Source organism: Pristiophorus japonicus, chromosome 21, assembly GCF_044704955.1.
Source record: "Pristiophorus japonicus isolate sPriJap1 chromosome 21, sPriJap1.hap1, whole genome shotgun sequence".
Classification (NCBI taxonomy): Eukaryota; Metazoa; Chordata; class Chondrichthyes; family Pristiophoridae; genus Pristiophorus; species Pristiophorus japonicus.
The window spans coordinates 60,692,718-60,718,453 of NC_091997.1; the positions used below are offsets into that span (position 1 = coordinate 60,692,718).

A 25,736-nucleotide genomic window follows, 5' to 3' on the forward strand; every position below is an offset into this window, starting at 1 on the left:
CACTTATTAGCCCAAGCCTGAATGTTGTCCAGGTCTTGCTGCATGCGGGCATGGACTGCTCCATTATCTGAGGGGTTGCGAATGGAACTGAACACTGTGCAATCATCAGCAAACATCCCCACTTCTGACCTTATGATGGAGGGAAGGTCATTGATGAAGCAGCTGAAGATGGTTGGACCTAGGACACTGCCCTGAGGAACTCCTGCAGCGATGTCCTGGGGCTGTGATGATTGACCTCCAACAACCAGAACCATCTTCCTTTGTGCTGGGTTTGACTCCAGCCAGTGGAGAGTTTTCCCCCTGATTTCCATTGACTTCAGTTTTACTCGGGCTCCTTGATGCCACACTCGGTCAAATGCTGCCTTGATGTCAAGGGCAGTCCCTCTCACCTCACCTCTGGAATTCAGCTCTTTTGTCCATGTTTGGACCAAGGCTGTAATGAGGTCTGGAGCTGAGTGGTCCTGGCGGAACCCAAACTGAACATCGGTGAGCAGGTTATTGGTGAGTAAGTGCCGCTTGATAGCACTGTCGAAGACACCTTCCATCACTCTGCTGATGATTGAGAGTCGACTGATGGGGCGGTAATTGGCCGGATTGGATTTATCCTGCTTTCTGTGGACAGGACATAACTGGGCAGTTTTCCACATTGTCGGAGAGATACAAGTGGTGTCGCTGTACTGGAACGGCTTGGCTAGAGGCGCCGGCTATTTCTGGAGCACAAGTCTTCAGCACGACAGTCGGGATGTTGTCGGGGCCCATAGCCTTTGCTGTATCCAGTGCGCTCAGCCACTTCTTGATATCACGTGGAGTGAATCGAATTGGCTGAAGACTGGATTCTGTGATGGTGGGGACCGCAGGAGGCTGATATAGATCATCCACTCGGCACTTCTAGCTGACCATGATTCCAAATGCTTCAGCCTTGTCTTTTCACTCGCATGCTGGGCTCCATTATATTTGAGGATGGGGATATTCATGGAACCTCCTCCTCCTGTTAGTTGTTTAATTGTCCACCATCATTCACCACTGGATGTGGCAGGACTGCAGAGCTTTGAGCTGATCCGTTGATTGTGGGATCACTTAGCCCTGTCTATAGCATGCTGCTTCCGCTGTTTAGCATGCATGTAGATATGTGTTGCAGTTTCCCCACTTTTAGGTACACCTGGTGCTGCTCCTGGCATGCTCTTCTAAACTACTCATTAAACCAGGGTTGGTCCCTGGCTTGATGGTAATGGTAGAGTGAGAGATATGCCGGGCAATGAGGTTACAGATTGTGGTGGAATCCAATTCTGCTGCTGCTGATGGCCCACAGCGCCTCACGGATGCCCAGTTTTGAGCTGGTAGATCTGTTCTGAGTCTATCCCATTTAACATGGTGATAGTGCCAATGGAGGGTGTCCTCAGTGTGATGACGGGATTTCATCTCCACAATGACTGTGCGGTGGTCACTGCTCCCAATGCTGTCATGGACAGATGCATCTGTGGCAGGTAGATTGGTGAGGACGAAGTCAAGTAGGTTTTTCCCTCGTGTTGTTTTTCTCACCACCTGCCGCAGGCCCAGTCTGGCAGCTATGTCCTTCAGGACTCGGCCAGCTCGGTCAGTAGTGGTGCTACCGAGGCACTCTTGGTGATGGACATTGAAGTCCCCCATCCAGAGTACATTCTGTGCCCTTGCTACTCTCATTGCTTCTTCCAAGTGGTGTTCACTTTAAAAGGCCCAGCAGGAGCTCGAGTACCAGCGGCAGTTGGCGAGAGGTGGGAGCAGTGTCGGAGCGGCCTATAAAGGCGTGCTTGTGCAGCTATAGCGGTAGAGAAAGCAAAATAGAAGTAGAAAGGAATCAAAAAGTGACGTCACAGCCAATGGGGTAAGTGATTGGCTGGTGATTGGTGAGTAGCTTTTCTTTTTCTTTTTTATATCAGTAAGTGAACTGTAACATTGTTATTACCAATTTAAGGGTATCTAAGGGTTAAGGCATGGCAGGAGAGGTCGGTCACGTGATATGCTCCTCCTGTACCACGTGGGAACCGGGGACACTTCCGGTGTCCCTGGGGACTACGTGTGTGGGAAGTGTATCCGCCTCGAGCTCCTGACGGTCCGCGTTGCGGAATTGGAGCTGAGGGTGGATTCACTCTGGAGCATCCACGGTGCTGAGAATGACGTGAGTATCACGTGTAGTGAGTTGGTCTTACCGCAGGAGAAGGGTCCACAGCCAGATAGGGAATGGAAGACCAGCAGGAAGAGCAGTGCAAGAAAGGTAGAGCAGGGGTCCCCTGTGGTCATCCCCCTGCAAAACAGATACACCGCTTTGAGTACTATTGGGGGGGATGACTCATCAGGGGAGGGCAGCAGCAGCCAAGTTCATGGCACCGTGGCTGGCTCTGCTGCACAGGAGGGCAGGAAAAAGAGTGGGAGCACGATAGTGATAGGGGATTCAATGGTGAGGGGAATAGATAGGCCGCAACCGAGACTCCAGGATGGTATGTTGCCTCCCTGGTGCAAGGGTCAAGGATGTCTCGGAGCGGGTGCAGGACATTCTGAAATGGGAGGGAGAACAGCCAGTTGTCGTGGTGCACATTGGTACCAACGACATAGGTAAAAAAAGGGATGAGGTCCTACGAAACGAATTTAAGGAGCAAGGAGCTAAATTAAAAAGTAGGACCTCAAAAGTAGTAATCTCGGGATTGCTACCAGTGCCACGTGCTAGTCAGAGTAGGAATCGCAGGATAGCACAGATTAATACGTGGCTTGAGCAGTGGTGCAGCAGGGAGGGATTCAAATTCCTGGGGCATTGGAACCGGTTCTGGGGGAGGTGGGACCAGTACAAACCGGACGGTCTGCACCTGGGCAGGACCGGAACCAATGTCCTAGGGAGAGTGTTTGCTAGTGCTGTTGGGGAGGAGTTAAACTAATATGGCAGGGGGATGGGAACCAACGCAGGGAGACAGAGGGAGACAAAAAGGATGCAAAAGCAAAAGACAGAAAGGAGATGAGGAAAAGTGGAGGGCAGAGAAACCCAAGGCAAAGAACAAAAAGGGCCACTGTACAGCAAAATTCTAAAAGGACAAAGGGTGTTAAAAAAACAAGCCTGAAGGCTTTGTGTCTTAATGCAAGGAGTATCCGCAATAAGGTGGATGAATTAACTGTGCAAATAGATGTTAACAAATATGATGTGATTGGGATTACGGAGACATGGCTCCAGGATGATCAGGGCTGGGAACTCAACATCCAGGGTTATTCAACATTCAGGAAGGACAGAATAAAAGGAAAAGGAGGTGGGGTAGCATTTCTGGTTAAAGAGGAGATTAATGCAATAGTTAGGAAAGACATTAGCTTGGATGATGTGGAATCTATATTGGTAGAGCTGCAGAACACCAAAGGGCAAAAAACGTTAGTGGGAGTTGTGTACAGACCTCCAAACAGTAGTAGTGATGTTGGGGAGGGCATCAAACAGGAAATTAGGGGTGCATGCAATAAAGGTACAGCAGTTAGAATGGGTGACTTTAATATGCACATAGATTGGGCTAGCCAAACTGGAAGCAATACGGTGGAGGAGGATTTCCTGGAGTGCATAAGGGATGGTTTTCTAGACCAATATGTCGAGGAACCAACTAGGGGGGAGGCCATCTTAGACTGGGTGTTGTGTAATGAGAGAGGATTAATTAGCAATCTCATTGTGCGAGGCCCCTTGGGGAAGAGTGACCATAATATGGTGGAATTCTGCATTAGGATGGAGAATGAAACAGTTAATTCAGAGACCATGGTCCAGAACTTGAAGAAGGGTAACTTTGAAGGTATGAAGCGTGAATTGGCTAGGATAGATTGGCGAATAATACTTAAGGGGTTGACTGTCGATGGGCAATGGCAGACATTTAGAGATTGCATGGATGAATTACAACAATTGTACATTCCTGTCTGGCGTAAAAATAAAAAAGGGAAGGTGGCTCAACCGTGTCTATCTAGGGAAATCAGGGATAGTATTAAAGCCAAGGAAGTGGCATACAAATTGGCCAGAAATAGCAGCGAACCTGGGGACTGGGAGAAATTTAGAACTCAGCAGAGGAGAACAAAGGGTTTGATTAGGACAGGGAAAATGGAGTACGAGAAGAAGCTTGCAGGGAACATTAACGCGGATTGCAAAAGTTTCTATAGGTGTGTAAAGAGAAAAAGGTTAGTAAAGACAAACGTAGGTCCCCTGCAGTCAGAATCAGGGGAAGTCATAACGGGGAACAAAGAAATGGCAGACCAATTGAACAAGTACTTTGGTTCAGTATTCACTAAGGAGGACACAAACAACCTTCCGGATATAAAAAGGGTCAGAGGGTCGAGTCAGGAGGAGGAACTGAGGGAAATCTTTATTAGTCGGGAAATTGTGTTGGGGAAATTGATGGGATTGAAGGCCGATAAATCCCCAGGGCCTGATAGACTGCATCCCAGAGCACTTAAGCAGGTGGCCTTGGAAATAGCGGATGCATTGACAGTCATTTTCCAACATTCCATTGACTCTGGATCAGTTCCTATCGAGTGGAGGGTAGCCAATGTAACCCCACTTTTTAAAAAAGGAGGGAGAGAGAAAACAGGGAATTATAGACCGGTCAGCCTGACCTCAGTAGTGGATAAGATGATGGAATCAATTATTAAGGATGTCATAGCAGCGCATTTGGAAAATGGTGACATGATAGGTCCAAGTCAGCATGGATTTGTGAAAGGGAAATCATGCTTGACAAATCTTCTGGAATTTTTTGAGGATGTTTCCAGTAAAGTGGACAAAGGAGAACCAGTTGATGTGGTGTATTTGGACTTTCAGAAGGCTTTCGACAAGGTCCCACACAAGAGATTAATGTGCAAAGTTAAAGCACATGGGATTGGGGGTAGTGTGCTGACGTGGATTGAGAACTGGTTGTCAGACAGGAAGCAAAGAGTAGGAGTAAATAAGTACTTTTCAGAATGGCAGGCAGTGACTAGTGGGGTACCGCAAGGTTCTGTGCTGGGGCCCCAGCTGTTTACATTGTACATTAATGATTTAGACGAAGGGATTAAATGTAGTATCTCCAAATTTGTGGATGACACTAAGTTGGGTGGCTGTGTGAGCTGCGAGGAGGATGCTATGAGGCTGCAGAGTGACTTGGATAGGTTAGGTGAGTGGGCAAATGCATGGCAGATGAAGTATAATGTGGATAAATGTGAGGTTATCCACTTTGGTGGTAAAAACAGAGAGACAGACTATTATCTGAATGGTGACAGATTAGGAAAAGGGGAGGTGCAACGAGACCTGGGTGTCATGGTACATCAGTCATTGAAGGTTGGCATGCAGGTACAGCAGGCGGTTAAGAAAGCAAATGGCATGTTGGCCTTCATAGCGAGGGGATTTGAGTACAGGGGCAGGGAGGTGTTGCTACAGTTGTACAGGGCCTTGGTGAGGCCACACCTGGAGTATTGTGTACAGTTTTGGTCTCCTAACTTGAGGAAGGACATTCTTGCTATTGAGGGAGTGCAGCGAAGATTCACCAGACTGATTCACGCGATGGTGGGACTGACCTATCAAGAAAGACTGGATCAACTGGGCTTGTATTCACTGGAGTTCAGAAGAGTGAGAGGGGACCTCATAGAAACGTTTAAAATTCTGACGGGTTTGGACAGGTTGGATGCAGGAAGAATGTTCCCAATGTTGGGGAAGTCCAGAACCAGTGGTCACAGTCTAAGGATAAGGGGTAAGCCATTTAGGACCGAGATGAGGAGAAACTTCTTCACCCAGAGAGTGGTGACCCTGTGGAATTCTCTACCACAGAAAGTAGTTGAGGCCAATTCACTAAATATATTCAAAAGGGAGTTAGATGAAGTCCTTACTACTCGGGGGATCAAGGGGTATGGCGAGAAAGCAGGAAGGGGGTACTAAAGTTTCATGTTCAGCCATGAACTCATTGAATGGCGGTGCAGGCTAGAAGGGCTGAATGGCCTGCTCCTGCACCTATTTTCTATGTTTCTATGTTTCTATGTTTCACCATGGAGGAGTACTGATTCATCAGCTGAGGGAGGGGGTAGGTGGTAATCAGCAGGAGGTTTCCTTGCCCATGTTTGACCTGAAGCCATGAGACTTCATGGGGTCGAGAATCAATGTTGAGGACTCCCAGGGCCACTCCCTCCCGACTGTGTACCACTGTGCCACCACCTCGGGTAAGTCTGTCCTGCCGGTGGGACAGGACATACCCAGGGATGGTGATGGAGGAGTCTGGGACATTGGCAGATTGGCATGATTCTGTGAGTATGACTATGTGAGGCTGTTGCTCAATGAGTCTGTGGGACAGCTCTCTCAATTTTGGCACAAGTCGGCAGATGTTGGCGAGGAGGACTTTGCCGGGTCGACTGGGCTGGGTATGCCTTTGTTGTGTCTGAAGCCAGTGCTGAGGTCGATGCCGGGTGGTCCGTCCAGTTTTATTCTTATTATAGTTTCTTGCAGTGGTTTGTTACAACTGAGTGGCCAGATTGCCATTTGAGAGGGCAGTTCAGGGTGAACCACATTGCTGTGGGTCTGGAGTCACATATAGGCCAGACCGAGTAAGGGCAGCAGATTTCCTTCCCTAAAGGGCATTAGTGAACCATTAGTGAATTCAAGTAATTGTGACCTTGTTAACAGAGGATTAAGAACTATTTTAAGCTGACCTTCACATTGCCCATGTGATCCATGCTGCTCGGGATCATGTCAGATCAGCAGGGCGGGAGTTGAATGGTCATGGAATAATTTCATTACTTGAAAGCTGGAAATGTGCTATAAATGCTCCCATCTCACGGATGCTCACTTTCCAAGCTCAGAATCTGTTGCTTGCTGCATTTGGAAGACAGATTGAGCGTTACGCAGGTTGCAAGTGTTTGGGGAAAACTCTCTATCCAGTGGCACCTCGTTGGAACAGCCACTTTCACCATTGCCATGTATTACAGCAGAATGGGTATGGTTTGTACTGTCTCACCTTGCCCCTCGTAATCAGCCCCCACCAGACACACCAGCAGCACCAACAACTACACCAACTAATATGTCCTTACTATACAGTATAAATGCACACGAGGCCCATACTTGAGAGAAGGTCACTCTGTGACCAATTACCTTTATTACCAAGACCTCCAGAAACTGAAGGTGGCTGGAACTTCCCCTTTTATACCTGAAAGTCCAGGTTAGGAGTGTCTCCCACAAGTTCGCCCCCAGTGGTCAATGTTCTCAAGGTATACAACTTAGGTCAGTTTATACATGGGTTACAATGACAGTTGAATACTTGACATCACCTCCGCCCCAAAGCCTTATTGGGATCACAGGTTAAGTCTCTCTGGTGGTTTACGTTCCCTTGTAGAATACCTGAGTTGGGGCTCTGGTTGTTGGGCACTGGCCTGAGTGTCTGCTGTTTACGGTGCCTCAGGCCTGTTCGGACTGCCCACAGTGACTGGGTTCTCCTCCACTTGGTTCCGGTGTTCGGTCACCTGTGGAGGAGTGAACTCTACGTCGTGTTCTTCCTCTGCTTCTTCTATGGGGTTGTTGAACCTCCTTTTAGTTTGATCCACGTGTTTGTTTAACTACCATAGCCCTATTCCCCTCTTTGGCAACCACAGTGCCTGCAAGCCATTTGGGCCCTGCAGCATAATTAAGGACAAAAACAGGGTCATTGACATCAATACATCACACCCTCGCATTCCCGTCATGGTAGTCACATTGTGACTGGCGCCTGCTCTCGACAATTTCTTTCATAGTACGGTGTATAAGGGATAACCTGGTTTTGAGCGTCCTTTTCATTAGCAGCTCTGCAGGTGGAACCCCTGTGGGCGAGTGCGGTCGGGATCTATTGGCCAACAGGAGGCATGATAAGCGGCTTTGTAGGGAACCCCCTTGGATTCTGAGCATCCCCTGTTTGATTATCTGCACTGCTTGTTCCGCCTGGCCGTTTGAGACCGGCTTGAACGGTGCCGTTCTGACATGGTTGATTCCATTGCCCGCCATGAAGTCCTGGAATTCAGTGCTTGTGAAGCACGGGTCATTGTCGCTGACCAAGACGTCCGGTAGACCGTGGGCGGCGAACATTGCCTGTAGACTTTCTACCGTGGCAGAGGATGTGCTTGAATTTAAAATGCACACTCAATCCATTTGGAGTAGGTGTCTACTACAACCAAAGACATTTTTCCCTTGAAAGGACCTGCGTAATCTACATGGATGCGTAACCATGGCTTGGCGGGCCAGGACCACGGGCTAATGGGGGCTTCCCTGGGTGCGTTGCCCAGCTGAGCACACGTGTTGCACCCGCGAACACAAAGTTCCAGATCTGCGTCTATCCCTGGCCACCAAACGTGTGACCTGGCAATTGCCTTCATCATGGCAATTCCCGGATGCTCATTGTGAAGTTCTCTGAAAAATACCTCTCTGCCCTTCTGGGGCATGACTACTCGGTTTCCCCACAGTAGGCAATCGGCCTGGATCGAGAGTTCATTCTTGCGCCTATGAAACAGTTTAACCTCCTCAGGGCATGCCCCGTATGTGGCTGTCCAGTCCCCATTCAGGATACATTTCTGAACTAAAGATAGTAGCGGGTTTTTATTTGTCCAGACTTTAATCTTACGGGCTGTCACAGGTGAACCTTCGCTTTCGAAAGTTTCAACAGCCATGACCATCTCAGCATCATGCTCAGTTGCCCCCTCAGTGGTGGCTAGTGGGAGCCTGTTGAGTGCATTGGCACAGTTTTCAGTGCCAGGTCTGTGCCCAATTGTGTAGTCATAGGCAGCTAACGTAAGTGCCCACCTCTGTATGCGGGCCGATGCATTCGCATTTATGGCCTTGTTGTTGGCCAAAAGGGACGTTAGGGGTGGTGCCACTGTCAGAGGTCATTGGGCTGTGCACACGTGTATGTGTGGCCCAGGTATAAAAGGCCAGTCATCTTGTAATGTAATCACTTTGGGCCCTAATAAAGTCGAGCCAGGTTTGTACCTGTTCACAGTTTACAGTATTCAGTCTATCGAGTTATTACATACACAACATTTGGCGACGAGGTAACAAAAACCTTCACATGCAAAAATGAGTACAATTGGAATACAGGAGTGATTCGTGGAGAGAGAAGATTGGGCAGACTTTGTAGCCCACTTGAACCAGTACTTCGTGGCCAACAAAATGGAGGAAGAGGCAGACGCAGTTCGGCGCTGGGCGGTCCTCCTCACGTTTTGCGGTCCGAAAATCTATGGATTTATAAAGAATCTCCTCTCGCCCTTAAGTCCAATGGACAAGGACTATGAAACATTCTGTGCTCTGGTGCATGACCATCTCAAACCAGATGAAGATATCATCATCTCAAGATATCGAATCTATATGCACATTCATTCTGAGGGCCAGGATGTGTCGGAATTCGTTGCCAATCTAAAATGTCTAGCTAGACCGTGTAAGTTCGAAACTGCATTAGCAGACATGCTGCAGGACTTCTTTGTAATCGGCATCAACCACGAGGTGATCCTGCGTAAGCTATTGGCGGCGGAGATGTTGGATTTGAGCAAGGCCATGATGATGAACAAAGGCTTAAAGCAGATATCATTGAAAAATCATAACTCAACAAGTACTGTAAACACAATAGTATCATCATTTGGCAGAGCTGCATATGGCAGGGCCTACCCGACTGCGTACGCAAAACCTATGGCTGCTCAAAGTCCGCCAACGGGAATGAGTCCGATATCACCGTGTTGGTGTTGGGGGGGAAATCATCGACATCACCAGTGTCAGTTTAAACAGCATGTTTGTAAAGGCTGTTCGAGAGTGGGGCATCTCCAGCACATGTGTCCAGAACTGAGCAAGCGTGCTGCGACACACCGCGTGGAGGATGACGACCAGTCTCGCGCGGATCCAGATATGCAATCCAAGATACCAGAGGAGGAAGGATAGGACTGTATTCTTTCCTAACAAAGAGCCAACCGATAATGATTAATGTAAAACTTAATGGTGAGCCAGTACCGATGGATTTGGACATGGGTGCGAGTCAATCAATAATAAGGCAGAGAACATTCGACAGGCTATGGGATACTAAGGCTATGAGGCCTAAGCTAAGTCCAGTCTGTTATATATGTGGACTTGTATTTACTCTGTACAGCCACCAGAGAGCTCATCCCCTGGAGTCCCAAGGAATCCGATAATCCCTTGGGAGCACAAGTATTTAAAGAGGCTTCACAGGTTGGAGAGGCACTCTGGAGATCTGCAATAAAAGACTAAGGTCACACTTAACTTTGAGCTCACAATGTTCAGTCTGACTTTTCTCCATACACAACAACTGGTGACGAGATACAGATAGGGAATACAAAGATGCAGAGAACAATGGGCATCCTGGAGAAATATTTGGAGGGAGATGATTGGGAAACATTTGTGGAGCGACTCGGCCAATACTTCATGGCCAACGAGCTAGATGGGGAAGAGAACGCTGCCAAACGAAGGGCGATCCTCCTCACCGTCTGTGGGGCACCAACGTATGGCCTCATGAAGAATCTAGTTACCACAGCGAAACCCATGGAGAAATCATATGACGATTTGTGCACACTGGTCCGAGAGCATTTGAACCCAAAGCAAAGCGTTCTGATGGCGAGGTACCAGTTCTACACCTACAAAAGATCTGAAGACCAGGAAGTGGCGGGTTATGTCGCCAAGCTAAGACGCCTTGCAGGACATTGTGAATTTGAAGGACATTTGGAGCACATGCTCAGAGACTTTTTCGTACTTGACCACAAAACCATACTTCGCAAACTTTTGACTGTAGAGACCCCAACCTTGAGTAAGGCCATAGCGATAGCCCAGGTGTTCATTGCCACCAGTGACAATATGAAGCAAATCTCTCAGAACACAAGTGCTGCCAAAAGTACTGTGAACAAAGTGATGTTGTTTTCAAATCATAACGTACAGGGCAGGTCACACATACCTGCAGCTGCATGTCCGCAGATGACTCAGAGTCCATCATCAAGGGTGATGAATGCAAGGCCATTAACACCTTGTTGGCGCTACGGGGCTGATCATCGTTTCCATTCATGCCAATTCAAAGAGTACATTTGCAAGAGCTGTGGAACAATGGGACACCACCAACGAGTGTGCAGGCGAGCTGCTAAGCCTGTTAAACCTGCAAACCATCATGTTGCAGAGGAGGACAGATCCACGGAGGATCACGATGAACCAGAGCCTCAGATAGAGGAGGCAGAGGTACATGGGGTGCACACATTCACCACGAATTATCCCCCAATAATGCTGAATGTTGAACTAAATGAACTCCCGGTGTCAATGGAGCTGGACATGGGCGCGAGCCAGTCCATCATGGGCAAAAAGACTTTCGAAAGGTTGTGGTGCAACAAGGGCTCAAGGCCAGTCTTAACTCCAGTTCGCACAAAACTAAGAACTTACATGAAAGATCTGATTCCTGTAATCGGCAGTGCTACCGTAAAGGTCTCCTATGATGGAGCGGTGCACAAGCTACCACTCTGGGTGGTACCAGGCGATTGTCCCACGCTGCTCGGCAGGAGCTGGCTGGGAAAGATACGCTGAAACTGGGATGACATCCGAGCGCTATCGCCCGCTGATGCCACTTGGTGTGCCCAGGTCTTAAACAAATTTCCTTCGCTGTTCGAACCAGGCATCGGGAAATTCCAAGCGGCAAAAGTGCAGATCTACCTAATTCCGGGGGCGCGACCCATCCATCACAAGGTGAGAGCAGTACCGTACATGATGAGAGAAAGTGTAGAGATCGAGCTAGACCGGCTGCAAAGAGAGGGCATTATTTCACCGATCGAGCTCAGCGAGTGGGCCAGTCCTATTGTCCTAGTCCTCAAGGGAGACGGCACCGTCAGTATCTGTGGCGATTACGAAGTAACGATCAATCGTTCTCCCTGCAGGACCAATATACACTACCAAAGGCTGATGACCTCTTTGCAACGCTGGAGGGAGGAAAGACGTTCACGAAGCTGGATCTGACTTCAGCCTGCATGACGCAGGAACTGGAGGAATCATCGAAGGCCCTCAACTGCATCAACACGCACAAGGGTCTTTTTGTTTATAACAGATGCCCATTTGGAATTCGATCAGCGGTGGCGATATTCCAGAGAAACAGGGAAAGTTTATTGAAGTCGGTCCCGCACACCGTGGTCTTCCAGGACGATATCTTGGTCACAGGTCAGAACACAGTCGAGCACCTGCAGCACCTGGAGGAGGTTCTTAGTCGACTCAACCGCGTGGGACTCATGTTAAAATACTCGAAGTGCGTTTTCCTGGCACCTAAAGTGGAGTTCTTGGGAAGGAGGATTGCGGCGGACGGCATCAGGCCACCAACCTGAAGACAGAGGCAATCGAGAGCGCACCGAGGCCACAGAACGTGACGGAGCTGCGGTCGTTTCTGGCATTCTTGAACTACTTTGGTAACTTCTTACCGGGTCTCGACACACTGTTAGAACCATTACATGTCTTACTACGAAAAGGGGACAAATGGGTTTGGGGTGAGGCCAAGAAAATGCCTTTGTAAAAGCGAGAAAGTTATTATGCTCAAACAAATTGCTTGTGTTGTATGATCCATGTAAGCGTTTGGTACTAGCATGTGATGCGTCGTCATATGGCGTCGGGTGTTTATTGCAACAAGCTAATGATTTAAGGAAACTGCAACCGGTTGCCTATGCATCCAGGAGTCTGTCTAAGGCTGAGAGAGCCCACAGCATGATTGAAAAAGAAGCGTTAGCGTGTGTCTATTGGGTAAACAAAATGTATCAATACCTGTTTGGGCTAAAATTCGAATTGGAAACTGAACATAAGCCACTTATATCCCTGTTTTCCGAGCGTAAAGGGATAAATACCAACGCATCGGCCCGCATCCAGAGATGGGCGCTCACGTTGTCCGCATACAACTATGCCATCCGCCACAGGCCAGGCACAGAAAACTGTGCCGATGCTCTCAGTAGGCTGCCATTGCCCACCACGGGAATGGAAATGGTGCAGCCCGCAGATCTAGCCATGGTTATGGAAGCATTTGAGAGTGAGCAATCACCCGTCACTGCCTGTCAGATCAAAACCTGGACAAGCCAGGACCCCTTATTATCTCTTGTCAAAAGCTGTGTGCTTCACGGGAACTGGTCCAGTGTCCCAGTTGAAATGCAGGAAGAGATAAAGCTGTTCCAGCGGCGCAAAGATGAAATGTCTATACAGGCAGACTGCCTTCTGTGGGGCAATCGAGTAGTGATCCCCAAGAAGGGCAGAGACACCTTCATCAATGACCTCCACAGTACACACCCAGACATCATAATGATGAAGGTAATAGCCAGATCCCACATGTGGTGGCCCGGTATCGATGCGGACTTAAGAGTCCTGCGTTCACAGATGTAATACATGCTCGCAGTTAAGCAATGTACACAGGGAGGCGCCACTAAGTTTATGGTCTTGGCCCTCCAAACCGTAGTCTAGGGTACACGTCGACTATGTGGGCCCGTTCTTGGGTAAAATGTTCCTTGCAGTTGTAGACGCGTACTCCAAGTGGATTGAATGTGAGATAATGTCGGCTAGCACGACCGCTGCCACCACTGAAAGCCTGCGGGCCGTGTGTGGCACACACGGCCTACCCGATGTCCTGCTGAGTGACAACGGGCCATGTTTTACCAGTGCTGAGCTCAAAGAATTCATGACCGGTAACGGGATCAAACATGTTACATCTAACCCGTTTAAACCAGCGTCCAATGGTCAGGCAGAGAGAGCAGTGCAAACCATCAAGCAAGGCTTGAAGAGGGTAACTGAAGACTCACTGCAGACTCGCTTATCCCGAGTCCTGCATACCTTCCGCATGAGACCCCACTCACTCACTGGGATCCCACCTGCTGAACTGCTCATGAAAAGAGCACTTAAGACAAGGCTCTCGTTAGTTCACCCTGATCGACATGAACAGGTAGAGAGCAGGCGGCTTCAACAAAGTGCATACCATGAAATGTGCAAATGTGTCACGCGAGATTGAAGTCAATGATCCTGTATTTGTATTAAAATATGGACAAGGTCCCAAGTGGCTTCCTGGCACTGTCATGACCAAAAAGGGGAGCAGGGTGTTTCGGGTCAAACTTTCAAATGGACTAATTCACCGGAAACACTTGGACCAAATCAAACTCAGATTCACAGACTATCCTGAGCAACCCACCTTGGACCCTACCTTTTTTGATCCCCCAACACACACACCAGTGGCAACCGGCACCACGGTTGACCACGAAGCAGAACCCATCATCCACAGCAGCCCAGCGAGGGCCCAACAAATGACTCAACAACACCAGCTTTCACACCGAGACGAGGGCAAGAAGGGCCCCAGATCGACTCACATTGTAAATAGTTACACTATTGACTTTGGCGAGGGGGAATGTTTTTATATATGTGGACTTGTATTTACTCTGTACAGCCACCAGAGGGCTCATCCCCTGAAGTCCCAAGGGATCCCATAATCCCTTGGGAGCACAGGTATTGAAGGAGGATTCACAGGTTGGAGAGGCAATCTGGAGACCTGCAATAAAAGACTAAGGTCACACTTTACTTTGAGCTCACAGTGTTCAGTCTGACTCTTTCTCCATACACAACACAGTCAATGCCAAGGTGCATATGTACACTAAAGAACTCTTGACAGTGATTGGCAGTTCAGTAATCAAGGTGTCGTATGATAGCGTGGTTCACGATTGACCATTATTGTTCCAGGCAATGGTCCAACAGTGTTCGGCAGGAACTGGTTCGAAAAAATCAAATGGAACTGGAATGAGATCAAAGCTTTGTCATCTGAGGAGAATACTCCATGTGCTCAAGGACACAGGGGCTTGGGGCTCGGCTTCAAAAGAAACCTGGGGGGGGCGTGGGAGGTGGGAAGCTGAACTGAAGGGATGAGAACCCTTTGGCTATACAGCAGCTTCCAAAGAAGCCGGTGGGTGTGGAGGTGTGGAAGCTGAGCCCGTGTCCGGGCGAGGGAGCCATTCTGTCAGCCGACCCTCGAGCCCAGTGAGCGGACATTAAGTGGTGGGGTGGTATTTTTCTTTAAATCCAAAATTAAAGAATTGCATTAGACTTAGTTTCTTCATTGAATGCTGAGCTTCCCGTTCTAAGCAAGCCTATTGCGCATGCGCAGACCAGGGTGTGGTCCATACCAGGGCGTCCACCTTGGAGGGAGAGAGAGAGGAAAGAATTTATGAGTGCTGTCTTTTCTCCTGCTGTTTTGAGCTTCTTGCAAAGCTACAATTAAATTACGGGGACAACACTGACAATGCCACACCTCGTGCAAGGTTTCTACATGGTAGTGCTGTGGAGGAGAAGATTGATCAGGCAGCATCACCTGAGGAACCTCAGAGCACGTAGGATGATGGGGAGGAGGCCTTACCCGCCTCAGGTAAATCGAGACAGGAGGTCATACCCACACCTGTGTGAGGCAGACTGTGTGTGAAGGCTGCGTTTCCGCAAATAAGTTGTAACCGAGATCTGCGAGTTAATAAAAGCAGACCTTCATCCTTGAAAAGTCAGGAGGACTGCTTTGTCAGTTGAAATAAAGGTTACAGCTGTGCTTTCATTCTATGCATCTGGATGATTCCAGGCCACAACTGGGGATGTGTGTACCATTTCTCAACATGCAACACATATCTGCATTCGGCAGGTGACAGCTGCACTATATGCCCGGAGCAATGATTACATAAAGTTCTCCATAACCGGCAATGTGTGACAGGGCTGTGGGCTTTTCCAGGATTGCTGGCTTCCCAAAGATACAGGCATCATTGATTGCAGCCATATAGCCTTGCGAGCACCTTTGGAGGCTGCCGAGATGTACAGGAACAGAAAAGGCTTCCACTCTGTGAATGTTCAGCTCATGTGCGATGACATGCATCGCATCATGTCAGTCGATGCGAGATACCCTGGGAGCACCCATGGTGTGTTCATCCTACGCGACAGCGTTATATCTGCCATGTCTCAGCAGCAGCCAGAAGGGCAGAGATGGCTGCTAGGAGACAAAGGGTACGGCCTCACCACCTGACTCATGATGCCCCTACACATAACCCGGATGGAAGCTGACCAGGAATATAACATGTCACACATTGCAACATGCAGCATAATAGAGAGGACCATTGGCATAAGAACATAAGAACATAAGAAATAGGAGCCATTTAATACGATCATGACTGATCCGATCATGGACTCAGGTCCACTTCCCTGTCCGCTCCCCATAACCCTTTAATCCCTTATCAGTTAAGGAACTGTCTATCGCTGTCTGAAATTTATTCAATGTCCCGGCTTCCAAAGCTCTCTGAGGCAGCAAATTCCACAGATTTACACCCCTCAGAGAAGAAATTTCTCCTCATCTCAGTTTTAAATGGGTGGCCCCTTATTCTAAGATTATGCCCCCTAGTTCTGGTCTTCCCTATCACTGGACACATCCTCTCTGCATCCATCTCATCTCCGGAATCAACCGAGTGAACCTTCTCTGAACTGCCTCCAATGCAAGTATATCCTTTCTTAAATATGGAAACCAGAACTGTTCGCAGTATTCCAGGTGTGGCCTCACTAATACCCTGTATAACTGTAGCAAGACTTCCCTGCTTTTATACTCCATCCCCTTTGCAATAAAGGCCAAGATTTCATTGGCCTTCCTGATCACTTGCTGTACCTGCATACTAACCTTTTGTGTTTCATGCACAAATACCCCCAGGTCCCGCTGTACTGCAGCACTTTGCAATTTTTCTCCATTTAAATAATAACTTGCTCTTTGATTTTTTTTCTGCCAAAGTGCATGACCTCACATTTTCCAACATTATACTCCATCTGCCAAATTTTTGCCCACTCACTTAGCCTGTCTATGTTCTTTTGCAGATTTTTTGTGTCCTCCTCACACATTGCTTTTCCTCCCATCTTTGTATCGTCAGCAAACCTGGCTACGTTACACTCGGTCCCTTCTTCCAAGTCGTTAATATAGATTGTAAATAGTTGGGGTCCCAGCACTGATCCCCGCGGCACCCCACTAGTTACTGGTTGCCAACCTTAGAATGAACCATTTATCCCAACTCTGTTTTCTGTTAGTTAGCCAATCCTCTATCCATGTTAATATATATTACCCCTAAACCCGTGAACTTTTAACTTGTGCAGCATCTTGAAACATCGTTTCCGATGCCTGGACCATCCCGGAGGCTACTTGCAATATTCCCCTGAGATTGTCGATTAGTTCACTGTTGTGTGCTGCATGCTGCATAACTTCACCATCATGAGGCAGCAGCAGCTGATAGAAGACCACCTGAGGTGAGAGCGGCTGATGATGATAAGGAAGATGCAGATGATGAGGAGGAGCAGGAGGAGGATAAAGGAGCCATGTAACTACCCAAACCCGAAGCACAATGGCGGAAGCGGGCGCGCCGTCATGCCCATTTAACGATTCCTCGAGCTTTGCGCCAGTAGCTCAACTGTGAACGCTTTGCTGCCTGAAGGCTCAGTGGCAACTATTCCAAGTGGGCCATGTTTACTGTTTGGATCTGTTCTGTAATGTTGTATTGTGTTAATAATGGAACAAATGATGTAAATGATTCAGTTAAAATTTAAAATATATTTTATTCAAAAGTTTAACACTTGTTTGCATTTAACTTAACTTTCATAAAAATATTCTTGTATCAAACTTTAAAGTTTTCAGTTAAGATGACTTACAAACTTTAAAATCAATTACAAACTTTAAGATCACTTACAAACGTTTAAACTTGTAAATTTAGATCACTTACAAAAAACTTTAAATTTGAGAACTGTTACAACAGTAACAACAATAATAACAACAACAACAACAGCAAAGAAAGGCTGCACCCATCTCTCCTCCACCTTATTCTAAGACCGCCCGCTGCGCTGGGTCTTGGTGACTCCACCCCTGCCTGCAGGCGGTGGCACAACGTTTGGTTGGTACCAAGCTTATTCTTTCAAGCATCTCGGGTAATGCGCACTTCTTGATGGGGGGCGTGGAAGGCCTGGCTTGGGGCTCTTCAGAGGCTAGTCTGGGGATTGGAGTGTGAGTGGCAGTTGATACCGTCAATAGCCACAGGGTCTGGGTGCGTTCCCTTATTGCAGCAGCCAACTCCGATATTCCCTCCCTCATGTGCCCCAACAGCTTCTCAACTACCTGCAACACCCCCTCCCTCATGTTCACCGACAGTGTATCAGATACCTGTGACATTCCCTCCCGCATGTTCCCGGACAGTGTTCCCATTTCTCGTGAGAGTGTTGTTACTTCTCCCGACAGTCCTGCGACCTCATCACTCACCCCACTGATAGTGTCCAAGAGTGAACGGGTAAGGTCAATGCTCTCCCCACTCATTGCCATCATCTGACCCACATCTGTTAGATCCTGCATAAGAGGAGAACGAGGTTGAGCTCTCCTTCCCCTCCTCACCCTGGGTGTGGCTCGCTGCATCTCATTGGGACCCGCAGCCTCAGACTGTGCGAAACCACTCAGGAAAGAGGCTAGCACCTCAATGGGTGGCATCTGCATCTCCTCTTTAGTGAGTACAACAGTGGGGCCTTCATCCATCCCCTCCCCCTGCACCTCACCCTCACCCTCATGCTCTTGGTCTGGAAGGTGGGATTGGAAGATGTTCTCCTCTTCAGGCTCATCTGCATCTGAACCTTCTTCTGCATCGGCCAGGCTCGTCAGGGTTGGCCTCAAGTTCTGCAAAATATAACAGAACAGACAAATGGTTTGCAGCAGAGGAGGGGATAAGATGACATGAGTAGGCTCACACAGTGCAGGCAGCAGGCTGATTTGAAGGACCACGATGAATGGTAGTACATTGCATCAACCGAAGTGTATGGAGACATCCCCATGAACCGAAGCATGGCTAGCCCGCACAGTACTTAACATTTAGGAAAGTCAGACTGTGGAATTTGCAGGACTTACCCTCGCTCTCGAGTGCGGGCCCAGCTTGTGCAGTGGTGGTTGCTTTTCTCCAGGCAGGACCCATCAAAGCAGCGACCCTCTCTTCCAAGGGTGTCAGTGGGTGCAGATTTGCCGGCCTCCTCCTGTTCGAGTTCTCTCTCTTTTGTTGTGTGCCACCTTACTCTGCAAAGCTGAAAATGCAACTTTTTAGAGAGGGTGTCTTTCTGCTGGGTTGGACATATACAGTTGGTCACATTTACAATTGCAATTCCATTGAATAAATGAAAATATTACTTACACTAACTGCTTGACCAAGGTCCTGCCACTTCTTTTTGCCCTGGTCTCCGGACCTCGGGGTGGTCACCATTACACAGTAATCTTCTGCAAGTTGGTTCCAGCGTTTCTTCATTTCATTGGGTGAAACTTTTATGTGGCATTTGCTGGTGTCCAGCTCATGCCATCGGGCCTCAGTTACAGTAACTAGTGACTCCACTTCGTCCTGTGAGAAATTCTTGGTCCTTGAGCCGCATTGCATATTGCAGCTCCAATTTTACCACTGAGAATTAAAGTTCTCGCACACAACTGGCTCTTTAAAAATGGCCGACTGCAGACCGGGAGGTGTACTGGGCTTGTGCACCCGTAGCAATCACGTAAAAAACATAATTTTTTTTTCACGCATACGCAGAAGGGGGGGAACATTGTTTTTTTCAACGCAGACATTAGGCTCCAGCCCCCCGAAACTAAAGGACAGGCTGCACAGCACCAATTTCAAAAATGACAACGAGGAAACTTGCAAGTTATTTTTTTGGAGTAGTTGGGGCCAAAACAACGAGCATCACTCTGGCAATACACCAAGAAATGGCACTGGGGAAAACTCAGCCCATGATCCCTGGAGTCAACAAAGGTAGAATAAAGGATGTTAAAGTTAATAATAAATTTGACTCTGAGCTTAAAGAATTCTGCTGCTGATTACATTTTTTCTTTAAGCCTTGAAGGTGAAGCAGAGCACCCTTTATACGATAGGGTGAGTTACAAACAGCTGAACAGAAACAGGTCATTGGACCCAACAGGCCCATGCAAGAAAAAAGAAAGGTTTGGATTTATATAGCGCCTTTCACAACATCAGGTTGCTCCAAAGCGCTTTACAGTCAATAAAGATGAGAACATAAAAACATAAGAAATAGGAACACGAGCAGGCCATTTGGCTCTGTAAGTCTGCTCCGCCATTCAATCAGATCATGGCTGAACTTCTATCCACCTTCCCGCACTGTTCCCATATCCCTTGATCCCCTTAATATCCAAAAATCTATCAATCTCTGTCTTGAATATAAGACCTCTGGGGCAGAGAAGGCCAAAGATTCATAACTCTCTGAGTGAAGAATTTCCTCCTCATCTCAGTCCTAAATGGCCATCCCCTAACCCTGAGACTGTGACCCCTTTTTCTTGACTCCCCAGCCAGGGGAACATCCTCCCTGCATCTACCCTGTCAAGCCCTGTAAGAATTGTATATGTTTCAATGAGATCACCTCTTATTGTTTTAAATTCTCGGGAATATAGACCTAGTCTCCTCAATCTCTCCTCGTAGGACAAGCTCCCCATCCCAGGAATCTGTCTGGTGAATACTTTGCTATTCTTCCTACCAAAGTGGATAACTTCACCTTTATCCACATCATACTGCATCTGCCATGTTCTTGCCCATTCACTTAACCGGTCTATATCCCTTTGCAACCTCTTTGCAACTTACTTTACCACCTAGTTTTGTATTGTCAGCAAACTTGGTTACATTACACTCAGTCCCCTCATCGAAGTCATTGATATGGATTGTAAAGAGCTGAAGTCCAGCACTGTACCCTACGGTAGCCCACTAGTTACAGCCTGCCACCCTGAAAATGACTCTTTTATTCTGATTCTGTTTTCTTTTTGTTAACCAATTCTCAATCCATGTTAATATAATACCCCATTCCCATGAGCCCTAATTTCGTGTAATAAACTCTTGTGCGGCAGTTTATCGAATGCTTTCTGAAAATTCAAATATACTACATCCACTGCTTTCCATTATCTGCCCTACTAGTTACAACCTCAAAAAACACGATTTCCCTTTCATAAATCCTAAATGAAGTACTTTTGCAGTGTAGTCACTGTTGTAATGTAGGAAACACGGCAGCCAATTTGCGCACAGCAAGCTCCCACAAACAACAATATGTTAATGACTAGATAATCTGTTTTTTGAGTGATAAATATTGACCAGGACACCAGGGATAACTCCCTGCTCTTCTTCAAAATAGTACCATGGGATCTTTCAGGTCTACTTTTGAGAGCAGACGGGTCCTCAGTTTAACATCTCATCCAAAAAACAGCACCCCCAAGAGTACAGCGCTCCCTCAGTACTGCACTGATGTGTCACCCAAGATTTTTGTGCTCAAGTGCTGACTCAGAGGTAAGAATGTTACCCACTGAGCCACGGCTGGCTATACATGAGCCTTACAGTGTTCGCTTTCTGGAGAAAGAGCCCCAGCCTGTTCACTTGATTCTGACAGTTGCTCAATTCTGGCACTATCCTTGTAAATCTTTGTTGTGCTTTATAACGTGCCTCAATATCCTTTTTGTAATCTGGAGACCAGGACTATACTCCAAGTGTGGTTCTGGAGCACTGATGTGGCTGGGTTCTGACACTCTTTGGGGGTGCAGAGGGGGGGGGGGGGCAAGGCCAGGCAGCATTGTGTGAGAATGGGACTCAAACTAGCTGCGCCACCCACAGCACTCCCTTCGGCCCATCTACCCACAGCACTCCCTTGGTGTGATCTCCCTAAATTCCTTTTGTTAAGAAGAATCTGTTTAGTTCCTTCCTCAAACACATTAAGGTTTCTTCTTCCACTGCCCATGACTAATCTGTTCCACAACCTCACCACCCTTTAAGTAAAAAGTTCTATAATCTGTACGTGTTGCATTCCTGTACTCGTTGCATCTTACATTCTGTATCACCTGTAGCACCCAAACAATGGGCAGTACCAAGCCCAGTATCATGCCCATTGTGCCCAGGTCCTGAGTTTTATTGTCAGTTGAAGCAATGATGTTTTCAAACCATAGAATCATCGAATGATACATGGGAGAAGGAGGTAATTGGGTCCATCGAGTCTGTGCTGGCTCTTTGGTGGAGTGATCCAATTAATCTCACTGCCCCTGTTCTTTCCCTGGAGCATTGTAAATTTTTTCCCATCAAGTATTTATCCAATTCCCTTTGAAAGTTACGATTGAATCTGCTCCTCGCGCCCTTTCAGGCAGCGAATTCCAGATCACAACTCACGGTATAAAAAAGTTTTCCTCACGTTGCCTCTGGTTCTTTTACCAATTATCTCAAATCTGTGTCTTCCGGTTAGCAACCATTCTGCCACTGGAACCAGTTTCTCCTCATTTACTGCTCATGATTTTGAACATCTCTATCAAATCTCCACTTAACCTTCTCTGCTCTAAGGAGAACAAGCCCAGCTTCTCCAGTCTCTCCACGTAACTCAATGGAATCATTCTCTAAATCTCTTCTGCACCCTCTCCCAGGCCTTGACATCCTTCTTAAAATGCAGTGCCCAGAATTGATCACAATACTCCAGCTGAGGTCTAACCTGTTATATATGTGAATTTGTATTTACTCTGTACCAGAGGCCTCATCCCATCGAGTCCCAAGGGATCCCATAATCCCTTGGGAGCACAGGTATTTAAGGAGGCTTCACAGGTTGGAGAGGCATCTGGAGACCTGCAATAAAAGACTACGGTCACACTTTACTTTGAGCTCGCAGTGTTCAGTCAGACTCTTTCTCCATACACAACATAATCAGTGTTTGATAAATATTTAGCATAATTTCCTTGCTTTTATACTCTATTTCTCATCTTGTAAAGCCAAGGATCCCAAAAAGCCAAGTCCAAAAACAATAGGGTAGTAATAGTAGGGGATTTTAACTTTCCAAATATTGATTGGGACAAATGTAGTGTGAAGTGTATAGAGGGTGTGGAATTCTTGTAATGCATTCAAGAGAACTTTTTAAGTCAGTATGTAGCAAGCCCAACACGAGAGGGGGCGGTCTTGGATTTAGTTTTGGGGAATTAAGCTGGGCAGGTTGAAGGGGTATTAGTGGGAGAGCACTTGGGTGCCAGTGACCATAATTCTGTCAGATTCAAGTTGATTATGGATAAGGTCAAGGATAGGCCTGGAATAAAAGTCCCGAAGTGGGGAAAAGTTAATTTTGCTAAGTTAAGGAGTGATTTAGCCAAAGTGGACTGGAAACAGCTACTTGTGGGTAAATCGGTGTCGGAACAGTGGGAGGCATTCAAGGAGGAGATCCGGAAGGCTCAGGCCAAACATGTGCCCTTAAAGAAAAAGGCTGGGAAAAATAATTCTACAGCCCCCTGGGTGTCTAGGGACTTACAGGGGAGGATTAAGAAAAAAAGGGATGCTTATGTCATATACCAGCGGCTAAATACTTCAGAATCTTTAGAGGAATATAGAAAGTTAAGAGGCAAAATTAAAAACGATATTAGAAATGATAAGAGAGAGCACGAAAAATTCTTGACTAGCAAAATGAAGGAAAACCCTTAGATATTCTATAAATATATTAAGAGTAAGAGGGTAAATAATGAAAAGGTAGTGCCTATTAAAGATCATGAGGGTATTCTGTGTGTGGAGGCGGAAGATGTTGGTAGGGTTTTTAACGAATATTTTCATCTGTTTTCACAAAGGAAAGGGGCAATGCAGATACTGCTATAGATATTCTGGATGAAATAAATAGAGTGAGAGAGGAAGTATTAAAAGATTTAGCAGCTTTGAAAGTAGATAATTCCCCAGGCCCGGATGAAATGCATCCCCAGGCTGCTAAGCGAAGTAAAAGAGGAAATAGCAGAGGCCTTGACCATTATTTTCCAGTCCTCTTTGGATTTGGGCATGGGATATTTTTTTAGTGTCCTCTATCGTAAAGACTGATATAAAAATCCCTGACAGCATGCACGTACCAACGATACGCAGTCCCCGACAGTATGCAGTCCAACAATACGCAGTCCCTGACTGTACGCAGTCCCCGACTGTACGCAGTCCGACAGTTCGCAGTCGACAGTATGCAGTCCGACAATACGCAGTCCCTTAGAGTACGCAGTCCCTGACAGTACGCAGTCCAACAGTATGCAGTCCCCGACTGTACGCAGTCCCCGACTGTATGCAGTCCGACAGTATGCAGTTGGACGGTAAGCAGTCCCCGAGTGTACACTGTCCCCGACTGTACGCAGTCAACAACCTTACGCAGACCGACAGTACGCAGTCCCCGACTGTACGCAGTCCGACAGTACGCAGTCCCTGACAGTACGTAGACCCCAACAGTATGTAGTCCCTGACAGTACGTAGTCCTCCACAGTACGCAGTCCCCGACAGTACGCAGTCCGACAGTACGCAGTCCCCGACTGTACGCAGTCTGACAGTACGCAGTCCCCAACTGTACGCAGTCTGACAGTACGCAGTCCCCGACTGTACACAGTCCGACAGTACGCAGTCCCCGGCTGTACAGTCTGACAGTACGCAGTCCCTGACACTATGTAGTCCCTGACAGTATGCAGTCCCCGACAGTACGTAGTCCTTGACAGTACGCAGTCCCGACAGTATGCAGTCCCCGACTGTACGCAGTCCGACAGTACACAGTCCCCGACTGTACACAGTCCGACAGTATGCAGTCCCCGACAGTACGCAGGCCCCGACTATACGCAGGCCCCGACTATACGCAGGCCCCGACAGTACGCAGGCCCCGACAGTACGCAGGCCCCGACAGTACGCAGTCCCAGGCTGTTCATAAGCCTTGGCAGTTCGCAGTTTGTGGCAGCGTACACGTTATGCCTTAACCCGTCCCTGAGTTATCGACACTCTCTCCCGACGGGGCAGTAGTGGGAGGTTTCATGCCCAGTTGGCAGCTTTGGTTTGTCATGTGCCCACCCCTGCCTCTCACTCGTGTGTAAGATATCGTTCCCCAGACCAAGCATGGAGCAATACTGTGACACACTACTTACTTGTTGTGTTGTACTGGATTCCGTTGAAGTTTTCTGGGCAGGGTGTTGCCACGAGTTGTCCAACTGGGCTTTTGTGCCAACATGTTCCAATCAGATCAGTCGATGCATTGCAATAAGGTCCTGAATGATAAACATCAATTCATTCAATAAATATTCTGACATTTAAAAATAATCCATGAAATATATAACTTTGAGAACAAGGCCAATGGAAAGGTACCAGGGATGAGTGATTATGGTGATCTGGTGAGATTAGAGAAACTGGTGTGGTTCTCTTTAGAGCAAATAATGTTAAGGGGAGATTTGACAGAGGCACTCAGAATTATGAGAGATTTTGACAGAGTAAACAGGGAGAACCCAGCGGATTGGAAAACCGCAAATATAACACTCCTATTTAAGAAGGGAGGGAGACAGAAAGCAGGAAACTATAGATCAGTTAGCCTAAAATCTGTCATTGGGAAAATGCTGGAGTCCATTATTATGGAAGCAGTCGCGGGACATTTGGAAAAGCATAATTCAATCAAGCAGAGTCAGCATGGTTTTATGTAAGGGAAATCATGTTTGACAAATTTGTTGGAGTTCTTTGAGGATGTAACGAGTAGAGTGGATAAGGGGGAACCAGTGAATGTGGTGTATTTGGATTTCCAGAAGGCATTTGACAAGGCGCCACATAAAAGGTTACTGCACAAGATAAAAGCTCACGGGTTGGGGGTAATATATTAGCAAGGATAGAGGATTGGCTAACTAACAGAAAAGAGAGTCGGGATAAATGGTTAATTTCCAGGTTGGAAAACTGTAACTAGTGGGCTGCGAATGGGATCGGTACTGGGTCCT

General features: G+C 47.4%; 1 protein-coding gene across 1 annotated transcript in view; it reads right to left on the reverse strand.

The window, feature by feature from the left end:
* The window catches only part of LOC139233687 (corticotropin-releasing factor receptor 1-like), a 350,288-nt gene that overhangs the window by 296,563 nt on the left and 27,989 nt on the right, over positions 1-25,736 (reverse strand). The window contains exon 2 of the mRNA XM_070864095.1: positions 24,906-25,025. Within this exon, the coding sequence (XP_070720196.1) occupies positions 24,906-25,025 (120 nt within the window). The remainder of the gene's footprint in view (positions 1-24,905; positions 25,026-25,736) is intronic.